Below are 20,031 nucleotides of genomic sequence, written 5' to 3' on the forward strand. Positions count from 1 at the left end.
TTCTGCAGAAGGTGTAGTGAAGGAGAGAAAAAACAGAAACTAAAAAAACAAAGAAGAACCTCTTGTTAGGAACATAAGCTGTGCAAAGAGTACAGTGGTCAGTTCCTCAGAACAAAGCCTGGGCTTGTGGTTCAGAGCGTCCCACATCAGACAGGTCTGCTGCAGACGTAGTGCTGAGTTTGCTGTTCTGTCAGCAGTGTCACGTGATCACTGTTAGATCAGACTTTTCAGTTTCCTGCATCGAGGTGTTCGATAGTTTCATCTGTTGTTAGGAGTTACAGCGAAGCGTGAGAAGCTCTGGAGTCTGCAGCAGCTTCACAGCTCCTCCGTGGACACGCCATCACTGGAGATCCCAGTGAGCGGCTGCCTGCCTTCATCGGGCTCTACACCATCTCCTCCCTCCGCTCCAGACCAGGAGGATGGATGGTGGTCTTGGGACTGCGGGGCCGGCTCAGTCCCATGGCCTCCCCTCTGGCTTTGAGCAGCTGCTCCGGTCCCCAGTGCAGGCAGAGGGGGCAGGGGCAGGAGGCGGAGTGGTGCATGATGCTGGAGGAGGGGTAGAGGACCGCCGCTGATGGAGGCAGCGCCCCGGGCCTGTTGTGGTACTGGGAGAGGCGGAGCGCATCCAGGGGCCTCATGGGGGCGCTGTAGGGACTGTGGGCCGAGGACGGCGGCGAGGAGAGAGCCAGGGGGGAGTAGTGGTGCAGGGGCAGGTGGGGCGGGATGAAGGGGTACGGCAAGGTGGAGGAAGGAGAGGCCCGGCCCATCAGGAGAGCCCCGAGAGGGTCGACGAGAGGGTGAGGCCACGGCAGGGAGTGTCTCTGGCGTTTGTCCTTCATCCTCCGGTTCTGGAACCAGACCTGGAGGGAAGAGGAAGAGGAGGGACGACTGTGAGCAGGAGGCAGGGAAGGTTTGAAACCACAGGAAGGAAAGGCTGAAACAGTGACGGCTAAACAGTCAGAGGCAGAACTGAACAAGTCTCCTTCTCTGGTGTGAGTGCTCCAGATGGACGATACCACCTGAGATGCACACCTGAGACGAGACCACCTGAGATGTACACCTACATCTGCTTCAGGTGACTGACGTACAAACTGGAAGCAGCAGCGCCGTGTTCGTGTCGCAGAGCTTTTAAACTGAGATTTGAGGGCGTGTCGGCTGGTTCGGCTGCTCAGTAGAAGCTTCAGTAGCTCTGAGATCACAGAGGCAATTAATGCACATCGAGCATGTGGCCCCTCATTTAAACTCCCTCCCAGAGCCGTAACTCAATCACCCTGAACACAGAGGCCTAATATAGCTGTTTTTTGATTAAGCACAGGTTGCACTTTCTGAGAATATCCTAAAGCCCAATACTCACTGCAATATTCATGTGGCAGCTGACAAACTGTGGGGAGCAGACGCCCCAGAAGCTGCCTCAGAACCATCAGATCGTTAAGTTTCCTTCAGAATCATCCATAATATAAAACTGTCACTACAATCCCTCCTTACTCCTACATGGTACCTGTGCTTAGCCATGTGTCCATGTTGCCTAATCTTAACCAAACCACGGCAGAAAACAACATGTGACCAACCTGAAGCCAGGTTTAGCAGAACGGTCTGACGTCAGCAGGTGATGTTAACGTGCAGCTGAAGGCAATTGAGCAACGAAATGGTTCATCCACATCCAGAACCGAGCCTCTAGCACCAGCTCTAACGAGACAGTGATGACCACCAGAGGTCCAAATGTCCAGGTTCTGAACATCAGCTGCCTGTTAGCTCATAAGATCTGTCCACTGGCCATCAGGGAGAGTTCTGATGTTTAGCATTCAGCAGTAAACACATGGGACGGTTAAGGCTGGTTCTGAGGTATCCACAGGTCGTGGACCGAAGCGTTGGACAGATAAAACATCAGAATTCAGCCTCTATGAACTTACAGGATGTAAACAATCCCCCTGATGGCTGTCGAGACGTTTCGCTCAGAGCTAAATCATCGCTCTCGGGGTTACCTGGAGACTCAGAGGGATTTATTCTGTGGAAAACGGCATCAAATCTATGCAGTGTTTGCTTCACTTGTTGACCTGCTGGAGGCGCTAAAGCAGAAGTCAAGAGATGACCAGAGTCCTGACTGCAGCGTGTCATCTTTAAACCTACAAATAGAAACTGGAGGGTCTGACTGCACCTCCGTCCACCAGATTACGTTACAAGTGGCTTCACTGCCTCCTGCTAACCTGCTTCTCTGCTGCTGACGTCTCCGCTTTCTTGAATGATTTTATTTTTTTAAACTCAGAGTGACAAGCTGTCTGAGAGTCTGTCCAGCCCTCCACTATTTTACCAGCTCATAGAATCTCCCGGAAAGGCTGTGCTTCTAAAACGTCAGGTGGCAGCGTTTACGAGGCCTCTCCTCGCATTCCTGCTCTTTCATAAAAGACCTACCAGTAGTTGGCAGAAAGGTGGGCGCATTTACTGCATATTAAAGCTGCAGCGCCGGGCGCACTGGGGCCTCCGCCTCCAATGTTAGACGCCGCTAAACCTGTCACTACTCAATCTGCCGCGCTGATTGAAACCACAAGTGAGAGGAGATGAAATGCTGCCGAGGGGAGGAGTCACACAGGTGGCACGGCTGTCTCAGGTTTCTGCTTCCTGTTTGGGTTTGTTGTTCTGGTCAGGTCCACTAGCAAAGAGGTTCTGAACAGATGAGGTCAAAAGACGTGTAGAGATCTGTGACGGCTGAGTGGAGGCGCCGCTGCAGCTCAGAACAAACACTAGAACCGGTTTAGAACTCCACGTTGTTCTGGACTTTTCTGGATTATTTCTGACAGTGTGTTAAATAAAACATCTGCATCTCCTTCAACCTACAGAACACGACGAGCAGAGGAGGAAGAATCAGATCCTGTAGCTCAGTAGAAATACTGCAGCACTGAAATACTCACATGGAAAACGAAGGAAAAAGCAGCAGCATCAAAAACCACAGTAACAGTAATCATCATGCATATTATGGGATGACAGCTACTGATGGTCCAGCGCTGGACACTGGGCAGGCTGAAGGCCATTGAACTGCTTTACATAGTTCAGCTGATTTAGTTCAATAAAGTTCATCTTCATGTGAAATAAGACACAGAAATATCTAAATGTATATAAATACAAAGTGCTGTCAGATACCAGTGTGTAAGTAAAGCCTGTCCCTGGAGGAAGCTGTCCGAACCCGGACCCGGTACTGGACTAAATGTGCTGCTTCACTTTTATTAATACATGTTCATGATACGCTTCAATTTCATGCCCAGAAATTAACCCACACAGTGCAGGAACTTTTATATTATTTTTAAAAAGTAAAAATGGTGAAAGTTGACTGGAGCAGCTTGTAAAAGCCGGCAGCACGTTAACGAGGTTTTAATGACAGCAAACTGTTTGACTGTCTGATGGAAGAAAAGGGAAATAAGAAAATGTTCAGCTGGGTTTCAGGGACTAACGACGGGCCTGTAAAATACATCCTGACATGTTTTACGCTGAAGAAACTATTGATTTAAATACACATAAATATAAATCAGATGCAACATGTATTTAGGTTTTATGAATGTAATGAAGTAATGGGATTACTCTGCATCACAGGGCTGCAGATCAGGAGGCCTCACTGTGCTTCAGGGCCAAACACTGAAATATTAATAAATTAAAAAATGGCATTTGAAGTCCACAGTGTGTTCTTCACCTGGTCAGTCTGACACACAGGAGATGTGGCAGAAGGTGTTCAGACAGAAGCACAGAATGACATGAAGAACGTCTGAACCCACTCAGCTGGTTGGGTCCTGGTGCTGCCCAGACACCTGACTGTAGCAGCAGCACCTTCACTTCAACTACAGCTTCTCTGGTTTAGAGTTAAAATCATCCCAACAGGAGATCTGGATCTCGTGAGGAGATCATCAACAACCAGCATGCTTAGAATAAACTCCACAATAAAGAATAATAAGAAGAAGAATACTGTGAAATATAAATCAGTCAGTCAGACAGCCTCAGATCATTTGGTTCTCAGAGGACCTGGAGCCCAAACTGTCCTCACAGAGTTTTAACTGAGACCTGGACCTCTGCAGACCGGCTCTGAGCAGCTTCTGAACATGTTCCTCATGTAAAGTGTATGTGATCTCCGTACAGAACCAGACCTGTGCTATTCTGGGACGCCATCATGATGCAGCTCTCCTCTATCCTTCACAAACCTCCTCCTGCCCCCCTCCACCTCCTCACCACCTACTTTGATGGTGGTCTCCGGCAGGTTGAGCGCCGCCGCCAGCTCGCAGCGCCGGGGTCTGGACACGTAGCTCTCCTTCCCGTACTCCTGCTCCAGACGGGACAGCTGCTCGCGCGTGAACGCCGTCCGGTGCCGCCGGCTCTGGTCGAGCAGAGCGCTGCGCGGGCACGAGCCCTGTTGTTGCTGCTGCTGCTGCTCCTCACTGCCGGGAGCGCGCACGACGGGGGCGGCCGCCACCGGCGTCTGTCTGCCCTCCGCCACTGGTCAGGAGAACGGAGAGTTTACAGCAAAGATAGCATGAACGATTACCTGTTGATGGGTCCGACAACAACAACAACAACAACAACAACAACAATAATAATAATAATAATAATAATAATAATAATAATAATAATAAAAAAGCAGACATGAGCTTTCTATGTTGGCTGAGAGAGAAGTGATTAAAGTAAATCTGTTTATAATGCTGCAGGTCTGCTGTGTGTGTGTGTGTGTGTGTGTGTGTGTGCGTGTGTGTGTGTGTGTGTGTGTGTGTGTGTGTGTGTGTGTGTGTGAGGGGTCCTGGAGACTTCAGATCCTCTCTCAGCTCAGAAACAAACTTTATCTGCATGAATTCAAATTCTTATATCTTCACTCTGAACTCATGATGCTTCAATAAACGTCCCATCTGATCCTGTGTCTGTGTGGAGAAGACAAGCTCCTCCTGAAACTCCCCAAACGAGTCTTTTAGGGGGATTTAAAACGGTCTAATATGAGCACATTACAATTTAGTTAAACAGCAATTCTTAAATTCTTAGTAGCAGAAAAAAGGCGGAAATGATTTTTATGTAAAACTCATTTAGCATAAAAAATAAAAAAAGACAAAAATATATAAAACTGATCATTTAAGTCACTATTACTGGAGCTACAGAATCATGATTTATTTTATTTTATTTTATTTTCTACATGCAGCCTGTGGAGGTGAAACATTTAGACTCCTTCAGGGTTTTAATCCTTTCAGCTGGAACACCGCGGACACGCTCGATCTTAGTTTTTGTTCCGTAGCAAACAAGCTCAGCTTCTACTTACGCATCAGGTCGTTTCTGTAAAAATGAAAGAAAAATTGTGGAGAAAAAATAAAATGTAAAAAAAAAAAAGTTTAAAAAAAAAAAAAAAGTTTAAAAAAAAAAAGTTAATAAAAAAAAAAGTTTAAAAGGTCCTCCTTCGGTGTTGATCCTCCCGTGGTCCTGTGGGTCGGGTCAGGCCGCTTCCCTCCGCAGACGCCCGCTGAAGATGCTGCCCGCAGCCCGGTGGAGACTCCTCTCCATGACGCACTCTGTCCCCAACACACACACACACACACACACACACTTCAGCAGGTCTGCTCAGACAGCCAGGGGGGAGAAGATGAGGTGTTTTTGTCCTATCATCTCCCCCACACCTCCTCCTCCTCCTCCTCCACTGCTATCTGTCTCCCCCCGGGGGCTCCTCTCTCTCCTCCCCGATCACACGCGCTCCAGACGGGGCCCGCCGCGGAGGAGGCGCCGCGCAGGCCGCCGGCGCGCACCGCGGCCCGGAGAAGGTGTTAGAGGTGTTTAGGGATAAAGCCTTTGGTCTCCGTCTCGGCCTTTGTACTTTTGTTGTGGAGAATTAAAGACGCGCAGGCAGAGACAGCAGCACAGCCTCATTGTTCTGCCTCGTTTGATGTTCTGCGGGTTTGGAAGTAAATCATTACGGGCCTAATGGCTCCGACCGGGCCGCGTGGAGAGCAATTATTAATTTACTGTACACTGTACAGGATGGATGTGTTTAATAATGAGCTGTGAGGTATGAGCTCATATTCCAGCTTAAATTAAAATAAATAATAGTTTACCTTTTATTTTATTTAAGCAGATTTTATATCAAATATAAAATATAAAACATGCGCCACATGAAGATCAGGAGTTCTGTAAATTATGTATTTGATTTGGCAAAATGTGAGTTTAGCAGTGAATGGAGCTGCTGGTTTCCTCCAGGACGGATTCTCTATTTGATCGCGCCTTTCAATAATAACCACTTGTGCCAATGAGACAGATTAATGGAGCTTCATGACGCGTAATAGCAGAGCAGCGCAGCCCTCCTCCCTCCTCCAGCAGGAGCTGACCCTTGAACCTGTGTTTTGGAGTTTATTATGGCTATAATCTGCTCTGATTGTTAATCCAACGGCCACATGATGATAAAGAGGACAGGCGGAGGACAGAGACAGACAGACGCCAGGTAGGGTGGAGGCACCGGGCCGCGGAGGAAATTTATCATTAAAAAAAACCGCGCTCAGGTGCTACAGAGGAGTCATCCCTCAGCTTTTATCTCTGCTCCATGAGTGTCACAGTCGTAAAATGACTTTTCCTTCGAGCCTCTGAGCGCTGCTCCCACCGAGGAGCCTTTGATATGTGGCGGGCTTCAGGTGATGGAGGCGGAACCGGGATGAATGGCGCAGAGGGACACGTCTGGGACAGGATCTGCATCAAAACACTTGTAAATAAACATGTTGCACCACGACAGATTTAGAACAATGCATTCTATGTTTGGATCCTGATATGTGATGCATCAGTGTGCTGATCCTGCTGCAGGTGGAGCTGACATGGACACACCTGTGGGAGCTCAGGTGTGAACTAGAAGAATACGTCATCATTTATAAAAACTTTTTCAGATCATTTGGGGTTATTATTCATAATAATAAGTAATGAATGAATCAGTTAGTGGAGTCCAACTGTCACATGACTCATGAATAAGAACCAGTCAGGTTTGTCCAGTACTCCAGTAAATGTACCACTGAGGAACCAGCTCATCATGCTTCCTGACTCTGGACGCTGGTTTTACTTCCTTACTGTCCTTCCAGCTCGCTCCAGCGCTGTGTGTGTAAACTATCAGGCATTTTGCTCCACAAATGTTCCACACGTCTTTATTAAAGCTCCACATGTACAGTGGAACTCCTCCTCAGCACTCCAACGAGATGTAACGAGCAAATTATAGCAATAACCATAAAAACTGACTATTACTCACCAGAGACTCCTTGTTCGAGCTGCTTTGAACAAATTGTTTCAGAGCTTCAGTAACATGATTTGAGTGAGATTTAGGAGGCCGGCACTGAGTCACAAACACTGTCAGCAGCAGCACTGATGTGTCCTGCAGCAGATACTGGAATGCTTTGTTTGTGCTCGGAGCCAAAGCAGAAGGAGCAGAACTCTGGAACATGTCCTCGGTTCAAGCTAATGTTTACTGCCTTTATAATTGGCTGAACTGATCAAGTATCACAGAGATAAATGATCCTTTTGGGCCTCTGCGGGGACGGAGGGCTGCGTGCAACCGAACCAGAAACGGGTTTCATATCATCACTTAAAAATGTTTAAATTCATTATAATGTTCTCAGCGGAGCCTCGGTGCTGTCCTCTGGTGTGGATGATCTGCTGCGTAGGCCTCAGCACACGATCTGATCCGTTTGGTGTTTCCACCAGAGACCTGGTCCTGGTGGTGGTTTCGATACGTGTTGTGGACTCGTGAGCAAAACCTTTTTCTAACTGACTCATCTGTTCTCATGAAATGTCCCTCATGCTCTCCAGCACTCTGTCAAACTTCTGCATCTCATAACTTTCTTCATGCAAATGAAACTTTATGTCAACGGTTCCTGTTTGTTTCCTGTAACGGACCGGACGTCTCTGAGCTCAGCCGGCTGGACATCTCATTTGGAAATTCTGTGGATTCCTTTTAAAAAACATAGCTGGAAGTACGAATCTCACTCTGGTCCGTTGATACGGTGACTTCCTGCATTTCAGAATCCTCCCAAAGCCCATCCTGTTGGTTCTGGTGTTACAGATGTCGAGCTGTGATCTGCCTGAATCTGGGAAGGTTTCCATGTGGAAAGCAAACAAGTCAGAAACAGCTTCGGGCCGAGGCAGTGAAATGACCTCCGTTATTCTGGTTGTAGTTTTTAACACCTACTTCAGGTCTCAGTTTAAAGCCAAACACTGCAGGTGGTGCTGAGCTAACAGGAGCAGCAGCTTCTCATGGTGAAGCTTTATGTCCCATCCACCCACCCCGACCTCCTCCTCACACACAGCTGACTGGAGCAGCTTACCCACAGCGATCGATCAGCTTGTTGGTAAAATGTTGTGTTTGCGTTTTGATCTGCACACCGTTGATGCGTGAAACATGAAGCAGGCTGTCGGTGTGTCCGAGGTGCTCGTACCGCCAACACGAGGCCGAGTGTTCTGTCGGCCCATTTCCTTCACTCCACCAGTCCCCGTTAGATCCAGTCACATCCAGCTCTTCTCTCTTTTCTATAAAACTAACTGCTGTCCCACATTTTTAGCTCAAACCTCAACATGATCTGTTAATTTCACCCACAAGTGTTTGAAGTGCTCGAGGAAACTCGACACAGAAGCGTCGAAGCCCCACGACGACGGAGCACTGAAGAGGGACGCTTACACGTCGCTGCATGAGGATAAATGTCGACAACATTGTGGACCAATTCTACCGGATCTGGTTTGGATTCAGTACAAATCCAGCTTTTGTTCCTATTTTACTTCTTATGGCTGCTAGGGGGCGCTATCTCCTGAACTTGTTTTGAGGTATTTTTCTATTGGAGCTCACAAAGCTTCCATCCATCATCTCTACACCTTAATCCTCACCAGGGGGGGCGGAGCCTATCCCAGCTGACTCAGGGTGAAGGCAGGTTCACCTGGACAGGTAACCAGTCTATCACAGGGCTACACTTAGAGACAGACAACCAAGCACACTCACATTCACACCTACGGACAATTTACAATCACCAACTAACCTCAACATGTTTCTGGACTGTGGGAGGAAGCCGGAGAACCCGGAGAGAACCCACGCTGCACGGGGAGAACATGGAGACTCCATGCAGGAAGATCCCGGGTGTCCTCACCGGGACGCCAACCAGCGACCTTCTAGCTGTGAGGCCACGGTGCTAACCACTGACCCACCTGCAGCCCACAAAGCTTCCTAATATTTCATATGATGAGCAAAGACGTCTGCGTTCGATAGAAAGCTGCAGCCATGAAGCGTTTCTGGGTCTCCGTGTTTATTGGGGTAAATGTTAAAATGCTAAAATGACTAAATTAGCTGATGCAGAATATGTTTGATGCTGTCAGACAGCATGGAATAAGATGAGTTTTACAAGCTTACAGCGACTTAAAAGGAAAGGAAAGCTGGTTTGAAGGTGTCAAAAAATCAAAAGAGAGCATGTGCAGAGTCGTAACTTGCCAGCTGAAGGGATGTTAGTGGGCGCACATTGTGTTGAGATGATGGTCTGGAGTAGATTAGCTCAGCAGATACAGTACCGCTGGTTCCAGTCCAGCAGCGATCTGAGCAAACAGGTGAAAAGCTACGAAACTCACAGCGACAACATCTGAACCCTTTAACCTCTGACCTGTCTTCACTCACCGTCCTGCCGCTCACGATCTGATAAATCCAGCATCGTTTTTATCTCTAGATTCAGGTGAGAACGGCCTTCATGACTCCTGGCTGGAGAGGTGTGCTCACCCCATGCTGAGGTCGTGGGAACTGAAGGTTGGGACGGCTGTCACTTAGAGCGATGAAGTGTCCTGATCTGTGTAACTGATCAAACACTCGCTCTTCTTCGCCGTGTCCATATTTGAGGAGCGGTGCACATGTTGCTGACTCCTCGGCGCTACATGTGTTAAACACGTGTAAGCAGGCTGCACATGTTGCTAAAATGTTTTGAGAACTTACAGAAAGTCCGTGCGCTGTCCCCAAGTACTCCCACACACTGAATGTGTTTGAAATGAAACAAGCTAGCAGGGCTTGTGAAACATATGCTAATGTCTTCATCTGAGCTCCTCGGGTCCTCCGGTGCCATTACTGTGGTTGTTACCAGCACCAGTCATGCATCGGTGCAGAGAATCGAATCCTTCAGTGACAGTGACAATTTGAAGCCTCATTGGCACCTTCACGTCTCACAGATGATGGGTGACAGCACATCCAGCCTGTTCCAAGGCTTCTTTTGTGCGTTTGGAGAAAGGCCAGTTGGTGTAGTCGTATAACTCTGTTTACATTGCCTGTAGGGAGTTGTGGTGAAGATGTTCTTAATTAGTTTTTGCCTTCCAGAAGCCTTCATCTTGACAAGAAGATGGATTATAAGCATGCCTGATGTTCTTAAGCCATGAAATAGTCCAGTGGTCAGTGTGGTTCTGTAAAACGCAGAGAAAACAGTTGTTTCCATCTAGTGTTAGCTTCACAAGTCGCTCTGTTTTGTCCTGGCTTGTTAGGAGATGATGAATTCTCTCACCAGACAGCAAATTGATGCCAGACTAGTCCTCACACAGGACTGATGCTGGTAGTACAGTCGACAGAGAGGGCCTAACAGGAGGATTTGTAGGTTCTGATTTTGAGCAAATCACCTCTTTAGTGCTGGAAGCATGTGCTCCTGGTTCGGCCTCGTGGTGCTTTCATTTCCGACAGGAACTCAGAACTGGAGCTGCACCGAGGGAACCTCTAACGCTATCTTGCAGTGTCCTGCTGCTGTGGAATCACGGTGAGCACATCAGTTCATCCACACAGCGAACACCCGGTCTGCTGTGTGGTGCTAACAGGAGGTGAATACTGAGTGTGTTTCCTGAGCTTTCTTCCTGTTTGCTTCAACAAACTCCATCAGCATCAGACACTTGGAGCAGAAAACATGATTCAGATGGTTTCTCCATTAATGCAGTCGCCTCATCACGTAGTTCCACTTTTGAAGAAGTGCATGCTGGGTACCAAAACCTCCCAGCCTGCACGTATGTAGCGACAACAATGTGAGCAGCTCTGTGAGGCTGCACTTCACTCAGTGGTGCTTTGAGCTAAAGGCTAACATGTGCATGCAGACTATGACAATGCTAACATGCTAATGCTAAGCAGGGTCCAGGGTCAGCGCACAGTCCAGATGAGCACAGCTGACGGGAATGTCTTTATGTCGGCAGGTAAACTATCGACCCAAGAACTGGAGAAATGAAAATTGTAGTTGTTGCTCGTGTGAGATGGAAATTCGAGGGATCAGCAAAGCGGTTCAGCGTCTCCATAGGGGAAGAATAATGTATACAGCCACTTTAATTGCAATCGAATGAATCGTGGCTGCATTTCACAGCGGGACCAGAATCAAACATAAATTCTGGGATTGTGACAGAATGTTCTCGTCGAGTACATGAAAGTCACATTCCTCTACATGCCAGTCGTGACCTCCGCTTCGTTACTTTCTTCTTTGCAACATAAAAGGCCACTGCCTTCTGAACTGACAAAAAAAAATATTGGCAGAGTACATAAAGCACGGCCTGCAAATCATCTGCTGCGAGTGTAATTGTGAGGGGTACTGGGCTGTGTTTGTTGCACCATTAGACATTACAGCTATGTGGAACATTTGTAGGAAATCTGAGAATGTGAATGCGCCATGTGCACCTCTTTCGTCATGAGGTTTGTCAGGACAGCGCCTCGTTTCCATTTCCATGTGTTTGTGGGTCGGACCACGCTGGAGGCTTCGGCACCAAATCTGACCCACAAATTCACTGTCAGAGGTTTTTACACAAGGTGTGGGTCAGGGGGTCACGTCACGCCGCATGACTCTGATCAACACTTAACAAGCTGTCTGCCTGTACTGTGATCATGACAACAAGTAACTGATCTGAAACGCTGCCCGACACCAGAGCAGCAGGTTTACGACTGTGGAACGTCATCAGGGTTCTTCAGTTAGACAATAATCAGGTAAACAGCAGAAATATGGAGCTCACAGTACATCCCAGTCAGCCCTCAGCAGACCTTGCACGGTGCCGAGGCAGGACCTGAGTCTCTGCTGTGTTGTCAAAGTCTCAGCAGTGAAGTCTCATAATGAGGTTTCTGAATGTCCGGTGCTGCTGGTAACCGTGTGAGAAGAGTCTCAGCACATGAATCATAAACACAATATTGTTAAAATCGTTCATCAGCGCGGCTATAAAGGAACTTTAGAGATCTGTATCCTGTGTTGTTTTCCATGTTGTGTTAAAGGTGTTTTGATCGAGCGATACGTCCCCCTAACGCCTCCATTATACTGCTGCAGACGTGTACAGACGACTGCACACACCACAGACGTGCAGCTACTATCTAGTCAGAATGGAAGACTCTGACCTCTACATGCGCAGCAGGTCATATGTACGTATTCCTGAGCACGCTCACTGCTGCCCTCACAGAGCAGTCACGTGGACGCCGTGGAGCCTAAAGGCTGCGCTAGGCGTCCATAGAGGGATGTTCGTGGACATTCACAGAGCTGGGCAGATGACAAAATGTATATCATGCAGACTCTCTCCAACTCTGACGTGCTTGGAGAGCAAACCACTGAACACAACACGACGTTATTAAACCAGAGCGGTTAGCATCAGTGGTTCTGCTCCAGCGTGAGCTACTGCACCTGCTACAGCCCACAGCTGGCTCTCTACCTGTGTCTTTAGCCACCAGGTGGACAGGATTCCTGATGCTGAAGGACAACTGAAGACCATCACCAGGACCAGCAGCCTCTGCAGGGATTACTTTACACCACACAGGTTTTCCACATTTTCACTGGAGACAACTGGGGCTCACAGATAATTTACTGGTGGTGAATGGGGCCAAACCAGTCATTTCCTCCTCCCATCCTGTCGTCTGGTGCCATCCTGGGCAGCAGATGCCCACCAGTGACTCCAGGTTGCCGTGTGTGTTCAGTTTATTATAGGTATGTCAGTCCACAGCTGCAGAGAGATGAACATGCTCCATATCTACAGAGCGCATCAGGCTGATGTCCAGCTGCGTGCTCAGTGTGGCTCATGTGGGCTGATATCTGAGCTGTCAAACATCATTTTTTATCACTTTCTAGTCGTTTTTTCAGTCATTCCACCTCGTCTGAGTGCTGCTGACAGATATGTGCAGAGTGATATGGTCAGAAAACATGTTCATCACTGCTTTATTGTAAATGCTTAACATTTCCCTTTTACAAGAGTCTGACACACATCCAGTGGTGTGAAAAAACCTTTAAATCCTAACATCCATCCTCCATTGTTCTGACAGGCAGATGGCATTTCCTGTGTGTGGAATAGGTGGTCCTGCTTGGGGCAGTTCGGGACAGCGTTTTGTTTTTCATTGACTTTGCAGATTTGATCCACATCAGATTGCCACCAGCTGTTACTTTTACACCCATTTCAGCAGCCGTACTCAAACACCTCGCCCCAAATCAGTACAAGTTAGGATGGTCTGTTGTTGACTGACTACAGTGGCAAGTGCTGCGTTGCACGAGTGATGTGGGCGTGATTAGAAGCACATGTTACGCAGAAGAAGGAATAACTTCCCATACAGATGCAATACTGACCACATATTTCTCTCAGAAGGATAAATAGCATAATTTGTGACCGTGCATGCCAATAAGATTTTCGTATTGCCTTTGATTTCAGCCTCAGCACCAGGACTTTTTAGAGATGTAATGCTTTCCATTGTTTGCCGCCGCACTCTGCCAAACCCTTTATCCCAAAGGGTTGGTAGTTTTGATCAAATGATCAAAGTACACAATTGTATCTGTAAGACATATGGCTATTGAATTTGCTTTATCACCACACTCTGGTACTTTAAAATACTTGTGCTGAGTCTGCACTGCAGAGACGGCTCGCTGAGGAAACCAGAGCTTCAGTGGTTTCGCTGTTGCAGACAAAGTCGGTTGAAAGAGTTCACGTTCCGTCAACCTCCTCCGTCTGCTCAAACTACTGACATCCTCCGTTTATCCTCTGTTTACCAGAGTCCTCTCCAACAACCCGGGGACGGGGGGAGATGTGCAAACGTGTTGTGTGCTTAATTCTAACACACAACGAAAACACCAGTAAACCCAACAGAATACATGGGAACGGGTCTGGTGCTGCCGGCTGATGGAGAAGATCAAATCCAAGCCAGCATGTCAAAGGAAGGTTTGTCAGTGTCTAGGCCACCGTGCACTGGTTCATGTTTCCACTGTGGAACTCTATAGCATCCATCATACCTGTTCTGTCTTCTGGTTTGTTTCTGGTGAAGCTGTGCCACTAATGGTCAGTACTCCATGGGTAGTCCTGCTTGGTCAGCTAGTAAGGAAGAAAAACTACAGTTTATAGTTTGTTCAGGGCTTTCATGTAGATGTTGAAGGACCATCATAATGCTATCACTCTGAATCATCTTTAACTTCATGTTGAGCTTTGTCTCTTTGAGCAGAAGATCTGAGCACATGGAGGTGAGTCTCTGACCACACCTGTACTGTGATGAGCTGGAGTGTCAGCTACAAAGTCATCAACACTGGATCATGTATGATGTAATCAACATCCATCCATCCATACTTACATTTCGTTGCGTTTATCCAGAGTCAGGTGGAGGTGGCAGTAGAGCTTTCCAGATGTCCGTCTCTCGGCTCCTCCTGAAAGATCCAAAGGCGTTCCCAGGTCAGTTCAGACATATGATCCCTCCAGCATGTTCTGGACCGACCCTGGGCTCTCCTTCCAGTTGTACATGCCCAGAAAACCACCAAATGAAAGCATCCTAATCAGATGCCTGAACCATCTGATGGAGAGGAGCAGCGACTCTACTCTGAGCTTCCTCCGATGTCCAAGCTCCTCATCCTCTCTCCAAGGCTGAGCCCAGCCACCCTACGGAGGAACCTCATTTAGGCCACTTGTATCTGCATTCTCATTCTTTCAGTCCCTACCCAGAGATCACGACCATAGCTGAAGGTTGAAATATCAGCTGGTGAACTGGAGCGTTGCCTTCTGGTGGAGATCACTCCCAACAGCCCAGTTCAACGACTGCATCACTGCTGGTGCTGCACCAGTTTGTGACCGGTGAACAAGATTCCAAGAGACCTCGACTCCATCACGTTGGAAAGCGAATCATCTCCGTACCAGTGTTGACCATCCACCGGCTTCCTGGCCTTAGATGTGGACGTCCTGACTCTCCTTCACGCTTGGCTGAAACAACTCCGTTTGTCTTGATGATGCCAGAAGAACCACATCATCCAGCAAAAGGAAGCAAAGACGTGACTGAGACTCCCAGACCGGCGCCCTGCTCATCCCGGCTGTGCCGTGACATATTGACTGTGAACATCACAGACAGGATCACAGACATGATGTCAGCATGTCGTATCATCAGTAACACACCAACCGTGTCACACGTCCACAGCCGTCAGTGGGACATTTTAGGAGATGTACGGAGCTGTTTGCTGTCTGAGGAGATTGACTCTGGAAACAGGTGGAATCAACAGGCCAGGCCTCATCCACTGACAACAGAAACCACCGACCATGACTGATCTAAGGGTGTGTGATAGACTGGCCGGTACCACCTGAGCCCCCCGATGCACAACGTTCCCAGTGTGGATGTAAAGCGTGGGAGGAAGAGATGCACTATGCTGTATAGCTTAGCGTTAGTGTAGATACAGTGTGTGTTCCTGATGAAGGGATGGAGTACGTTCTAACACCAGATGGACTGCAGCCTGCTGACAGTCTGCTCAGACGCCACTCATACCTGCTGCATGTATGAAGCTATTCATTGTAATTCACTGAGGACACATCACTAATTCACTGTGATTAGTCCCCGTCCTCATTGATCCACTCCAGGACTTACACAACAAGAGACAAGGACCCTGATAATGCTCTCGTACTAATTGCATCAGTCGAATCACTGGCTGACTATCAACACACTCGTGACCTCTTCCAAGCTGTCCGAGAGAAAATGATTTTTGCACTGAAGGCAGCGGAGCAGCTTCTTTCTCACTTAGCGCTGTGTGCTTGTCGTTGCATGCATCAGTTAGGATGTGCAGCTGTTCATGTCTCCTCTGTTCCAGCTGACTCTGCTGAAGATTATGGTGCTGCCCAGATGTGATGTAGTGTTTGCTCAATAAATCTGTGGGCTTTGTGTTAAGAATCAGTGAAGGCAGCTGCTGCTCGCAGGGACAAAACAACTCATGATCTCTGAAAAATGTGGGACGATCACGTAGCAGCGTTTTACAACATGTTGGAAGGAATTATATTATCCCCAGCACTGCTGTAGTTCAGCTCTCCTCTGCCTTGTTGTGTTTGACCTGCTCTTTCTCCAGCTCTGCTGAGAGTTCCCAGTCAGCCTCTTGATTATCCAACACCAGTGAACACTGTTTGCATATTTCCTCCTCTTATCTGATAATTAGATTACCTAAATCATGCTCTTGTCACATGCACCAATCAGCCGTGACATTAAACCCACTTGCCTGATGTTGCGTAGTTCCCCCTTGTGCTGCCAGAACAGCTCTGAGTCATCAGAGCATGAAACCACCGTGGTGTCCGAAGCGTCCAGCACCGGCAGGCTGGCAGCGATCCTCTGGGGGTTCACCACATCCTGTGGATGCTCCGTTGGATAGTCTGGCTCCTCCAGCCGAAGCAGTCTTTGCATTGTAGCTGGTGGTGTCGCTGTGCTGGGGGAGGCTTGTTGGCACCAGGACCTCTGGGCTCCCAGCAGAACACGGCACTGAAACAAGATGATCAGTGTGACTGAATTCATTTTAACCCTGTTCAGGACTGTTGGGGTCTTCTGGACCCTAGACCATGTGGTTCAGGTGACAGGTGTTGGTCTTTTTTTTTAAATATAAACAGAGGAACATGTGTCGTGCATTTTTAACCAACAACACGTCAACTTATCAGAACATGTATTTAACATAAAGTCTGTAATGAACACCAACAGATATTCTGCACATGCTCTTTGTTGGAACACCTTCTACGTCTGGAAAGTCCTGGACAGGGTTCATGTTGTGGCTAACTGGCATGTTGCTGAGCACTTTAGTTTTTATGCTCTAGTTGTGTCGAACTTCTTCCTAATCAGGCAACTTTAACTGAAATCGGCCGATCAGGGACCTCAGAACAAACTGAGCCTGTGGGCGTTGAATGAAAATGAATGTTACCCAGCAGAGAGCTCTAACAGAAGGCCCTATGAAGCTGGATGATGGTCCAGCCCGTCAGAGACATCAGGTGTAGCTACACCTACAGCTGTAGCATCAGCACTGAGGCTGCAGGTACAACCAGGCAGCTGCAGCTTTCAGCTCATAGGTGTGTGATATCTGGCTCTAGAACTTCAGGAGGATCATCTTGCAAATTTTGAAGTTATTCCAGAACCAGGACACGAACCGGCGACCTTCTAGCTGTGAGGCGACGGTGCGACCCACTGATCACCTGCAGCCCTAATTGGAAAAAATAAAAATAAAAACAGTTAGCAGAAGTGTAGATGATGCCAAACATCACGTCTCCAGCTGTGTGCTGGGTCCTATTTTACTGCTTAACTGAAGATGAAGTGACTGTAGCTGTGTCAGTGTTCAGACCACTGGCAAAGGCCAAGAATCCTTCAGACACGTGTTTCATTGTCTCGACCTGAAAAACTAAAGTCTCGTTAGAACCGTTTTGGGGATTGAGGACCTGGTGGAGGTGTGATGCTGAGCAGCTGAGCAGGAGCTCCTGTAACCTGGGAATCAGTCTGCATGACAACAACAGCAAACAAACCGACACTCACTGGCTTTACAGAAGCTTTCAAACCCGGTCTGTGTCGGCGTGGAGCTGCCTCGCTGCTCCCTAGTGTGGCTCGACTGTAAAAGAGCTGGAAGCTGTGACGACCCTGAACAAGAGAACGAATTAACAGCAGGAACAGAAAACATGAGCTGCCTGGAAACAACAGAGAAAAACTCCCAACGTCCACGGAGGAGGTCAGAGGTCACTGGCAGGAATCAGGAGGAGGCCGTGAAACGTTCAGATCAACACCAGAGCCTCTCTCCTGATGCAGTTTGTGTTCAGAATAAAACTATCTTTACTTTCATCTCGTGTTTAGCTGTACTGTCCCTGTTGTTCCTAAACTTTAGCTTGGTTGTGTGCTGGTGACAAACCAGCCTATAAAGTTGGTTTGGTTCCTGCCTGATGTGTACGATATACTACAAGTTATATGTATTTAGTGCTACAGCTGCTGTGTTTGTCCCTTTATGCAATATTAATAAGCACAGGCCACTGAAGCAGCACACAGGGCTCTACGGCCTGAACGGGAAGCCGCCGCCGCCGCCTTTTTTCTGCTTCGTGTCTCTTTTTCCTTCTTTGCTCCGTGGACGAGGCCGTCTGGCCCGAGTCTGCCTTGTTGTGGCAGCAGCTAGACATTTTGTTCAGCTTCATGCTGCCAGAAACCACCTACACATTGTGCAATCACAAGAAGAAAACACACAGCAAACAGAAAACTCAGGATTCCAGCCGGCCTGGATGTGCACAGAAACACAGTGAGAACCCAGCAGGACGAGGTGTTCTGCATCCAGCCCTGAGGTTTCTGGACGTCTTCCTGCTGCGCGCCACAAAAGGACATCACGCTGACAAATGCAGTTTTCTTCTTTGGCAGGACGAACACGAGAACTTAACTTTTATTGTTTGTGTTTTTGGTTTCAGTGAAACAGTCGCTGTCCTCTGAACAGATGTGAGCAGCTCCACATGTGGACAGGTATCCAGAGGAGGAGGCTCCAGCAGACCGCTGAGCAGACAGAGAAGTGCTGCCACGCTGAACAAACATCTGGATGCTGTTATCCATCCTGTCCACCGGTCTCTCTACCTCTGTGTGCCGGCCAGGAGGATCACCTGAGCTGCAGACGGAGGTACAAGGCTCCCTCCTGTTGGCCACCGAGGGAACAGAACATCTCGCTCAGGACCTGACAGGCCACCCGGACATCCTGCCAGTGAACAAATAAGAAGCTCTCACTAGGGAGTCACCATGGCAGCAGAACACTGGATTCTGATTGGCTGATCGGCTACTGTAAATGAAGCAGACTGGTCCGACTGAGAGGGTTCAGATATGCTGCAGCAAAGGCGACAAACCAGAAGCAAGTCACCGGCTGTTGCTGTTTTTGTGGCACCTTCAGAGTCTCTAAGAGGAAAAGTGGCTACAAAATTGTATATATATATATATAAAGGTTAAAAAATAAATAAAATATATATATCTTCTCAGTGCTGTTTATTCTCTATATCAGCTGTAACGTCCCTCTGAGCAGCTGGACGTGTTTTATTGTTTTATTCCAACATTATTAAAAATAAATGAAAAGCTGCTGCCAGCATTTCCTCTGTGCAGCTTTGACACATAATTATTATTATTACGCATCTATTTTAGAGATTTGTTTCTGACTCCTGACTTATTGAATGATCTGGTTCAATTCTACACATTTGTTTAGACAAGTTTTTAGTTGACAGCATTTCTGTTGGCCTGCTTTTTATCTCCATGATGTACCCTTTACTGTTCATATCATGTTGTCTTGTGTGAAGCACTTTGTGATTTTATTCTGTGAAAGATAATCTATAAATAAAGTTCTTCTCCTAATAAATGACCAGGTTTGATTTAAATTGAATTTTAAAAAATCTACAGATTAAATTTGTCAGAACTTTTTGTTTAGGATGCAAATTCACAAATTAGAAATGAACATTTTAGATGTAAGGTAATAAACATATCTGACAATAACTAAAAACCTTTAATTTGGAGCATCAGTGGCTTTGTTGTGGATCCACTTCTACTTTCTTCTTTCTTTATTTTGTAATGTTTTAATACTGAAAGCTGCTTGTTGGGATTCACTGGAAATATGTCATTAGCTGAATCTAATTTTAATATTTCTGTATCATAAAAAAGTGCATTTAGTTGAAGGAGCCGTGGATTGTGGGATGAGGATATTATTAACTAACTGACCCTAAACACTGTCACACTGGTTTCATGGCTGGTGACGGTGTGAGTTTGAAGAGAAGCTGAAGGGCCTGAAGCCACTCTGGAGTCTAAGTAAAGCTGTTTGGATTTATGTGAAGGACAAAACAACA

At 47.4% G+C, this 20,031-nt stretch overlaps 1 protein-coding gene across 1 annotated transcript; it reads right to left on the reverse strand.

Moving 5' to 3' along the window:
- Positions 1–383: 383 nt before the first annotated feature.
- On the reverse strand, positions 384–16,720 carry eve1 (even-skipped-like1). Its single transcript, XM_008292959.1, has 4 exons — positions 16,431–16,720; positions 5,279–5,292; positions 4,217–4,473; positions 384–860 (listed from the first exon to the last, which is right to left on the reverse strand). The coding sequence occupies exons 1-4, from the start codon at positions 16,718–16,720 to the stop codon at positions 384–386; spliced, it is 1,038 nt and encodes a 345-aa protein (XP_008291181.1).
- Positions 16,721–20,031: the final 3,311 nt, after the last annotated feature.

The sequence above is a fragment of the Stegastes partitus genome, unplaced genomic scaffold (genome assembly GCF_000690725.1).
Source record: "Stegastes partitus isolate 25-593 unplaced genomic scaffold, Stegastes_partitus-1.0.2 Scaffold847, whole genome shotgun sequence".
NCBI classification, from domain to species: Eukaryota; Metazoa; Chordata; class Actinopteri; family Pomacentridae; genus Stegastes; species Stegastes partitus.

Coding starts and splice junctions, on each gene's coding strand:
- eve1 (XM_008292959.1), bottom strand. CDS start 16,720: ATGAATTCAGTCACACTGATCATCTTGTTTCAGTGCCGTGTTCTGCTG. Junction 861..4,216: donor TGCCGGAGACCACCATCAAA/GTAGGTGGTGAG, acceptor TCTTCCCTCCAG/GTCTGGTTCCAGAACCGGAG.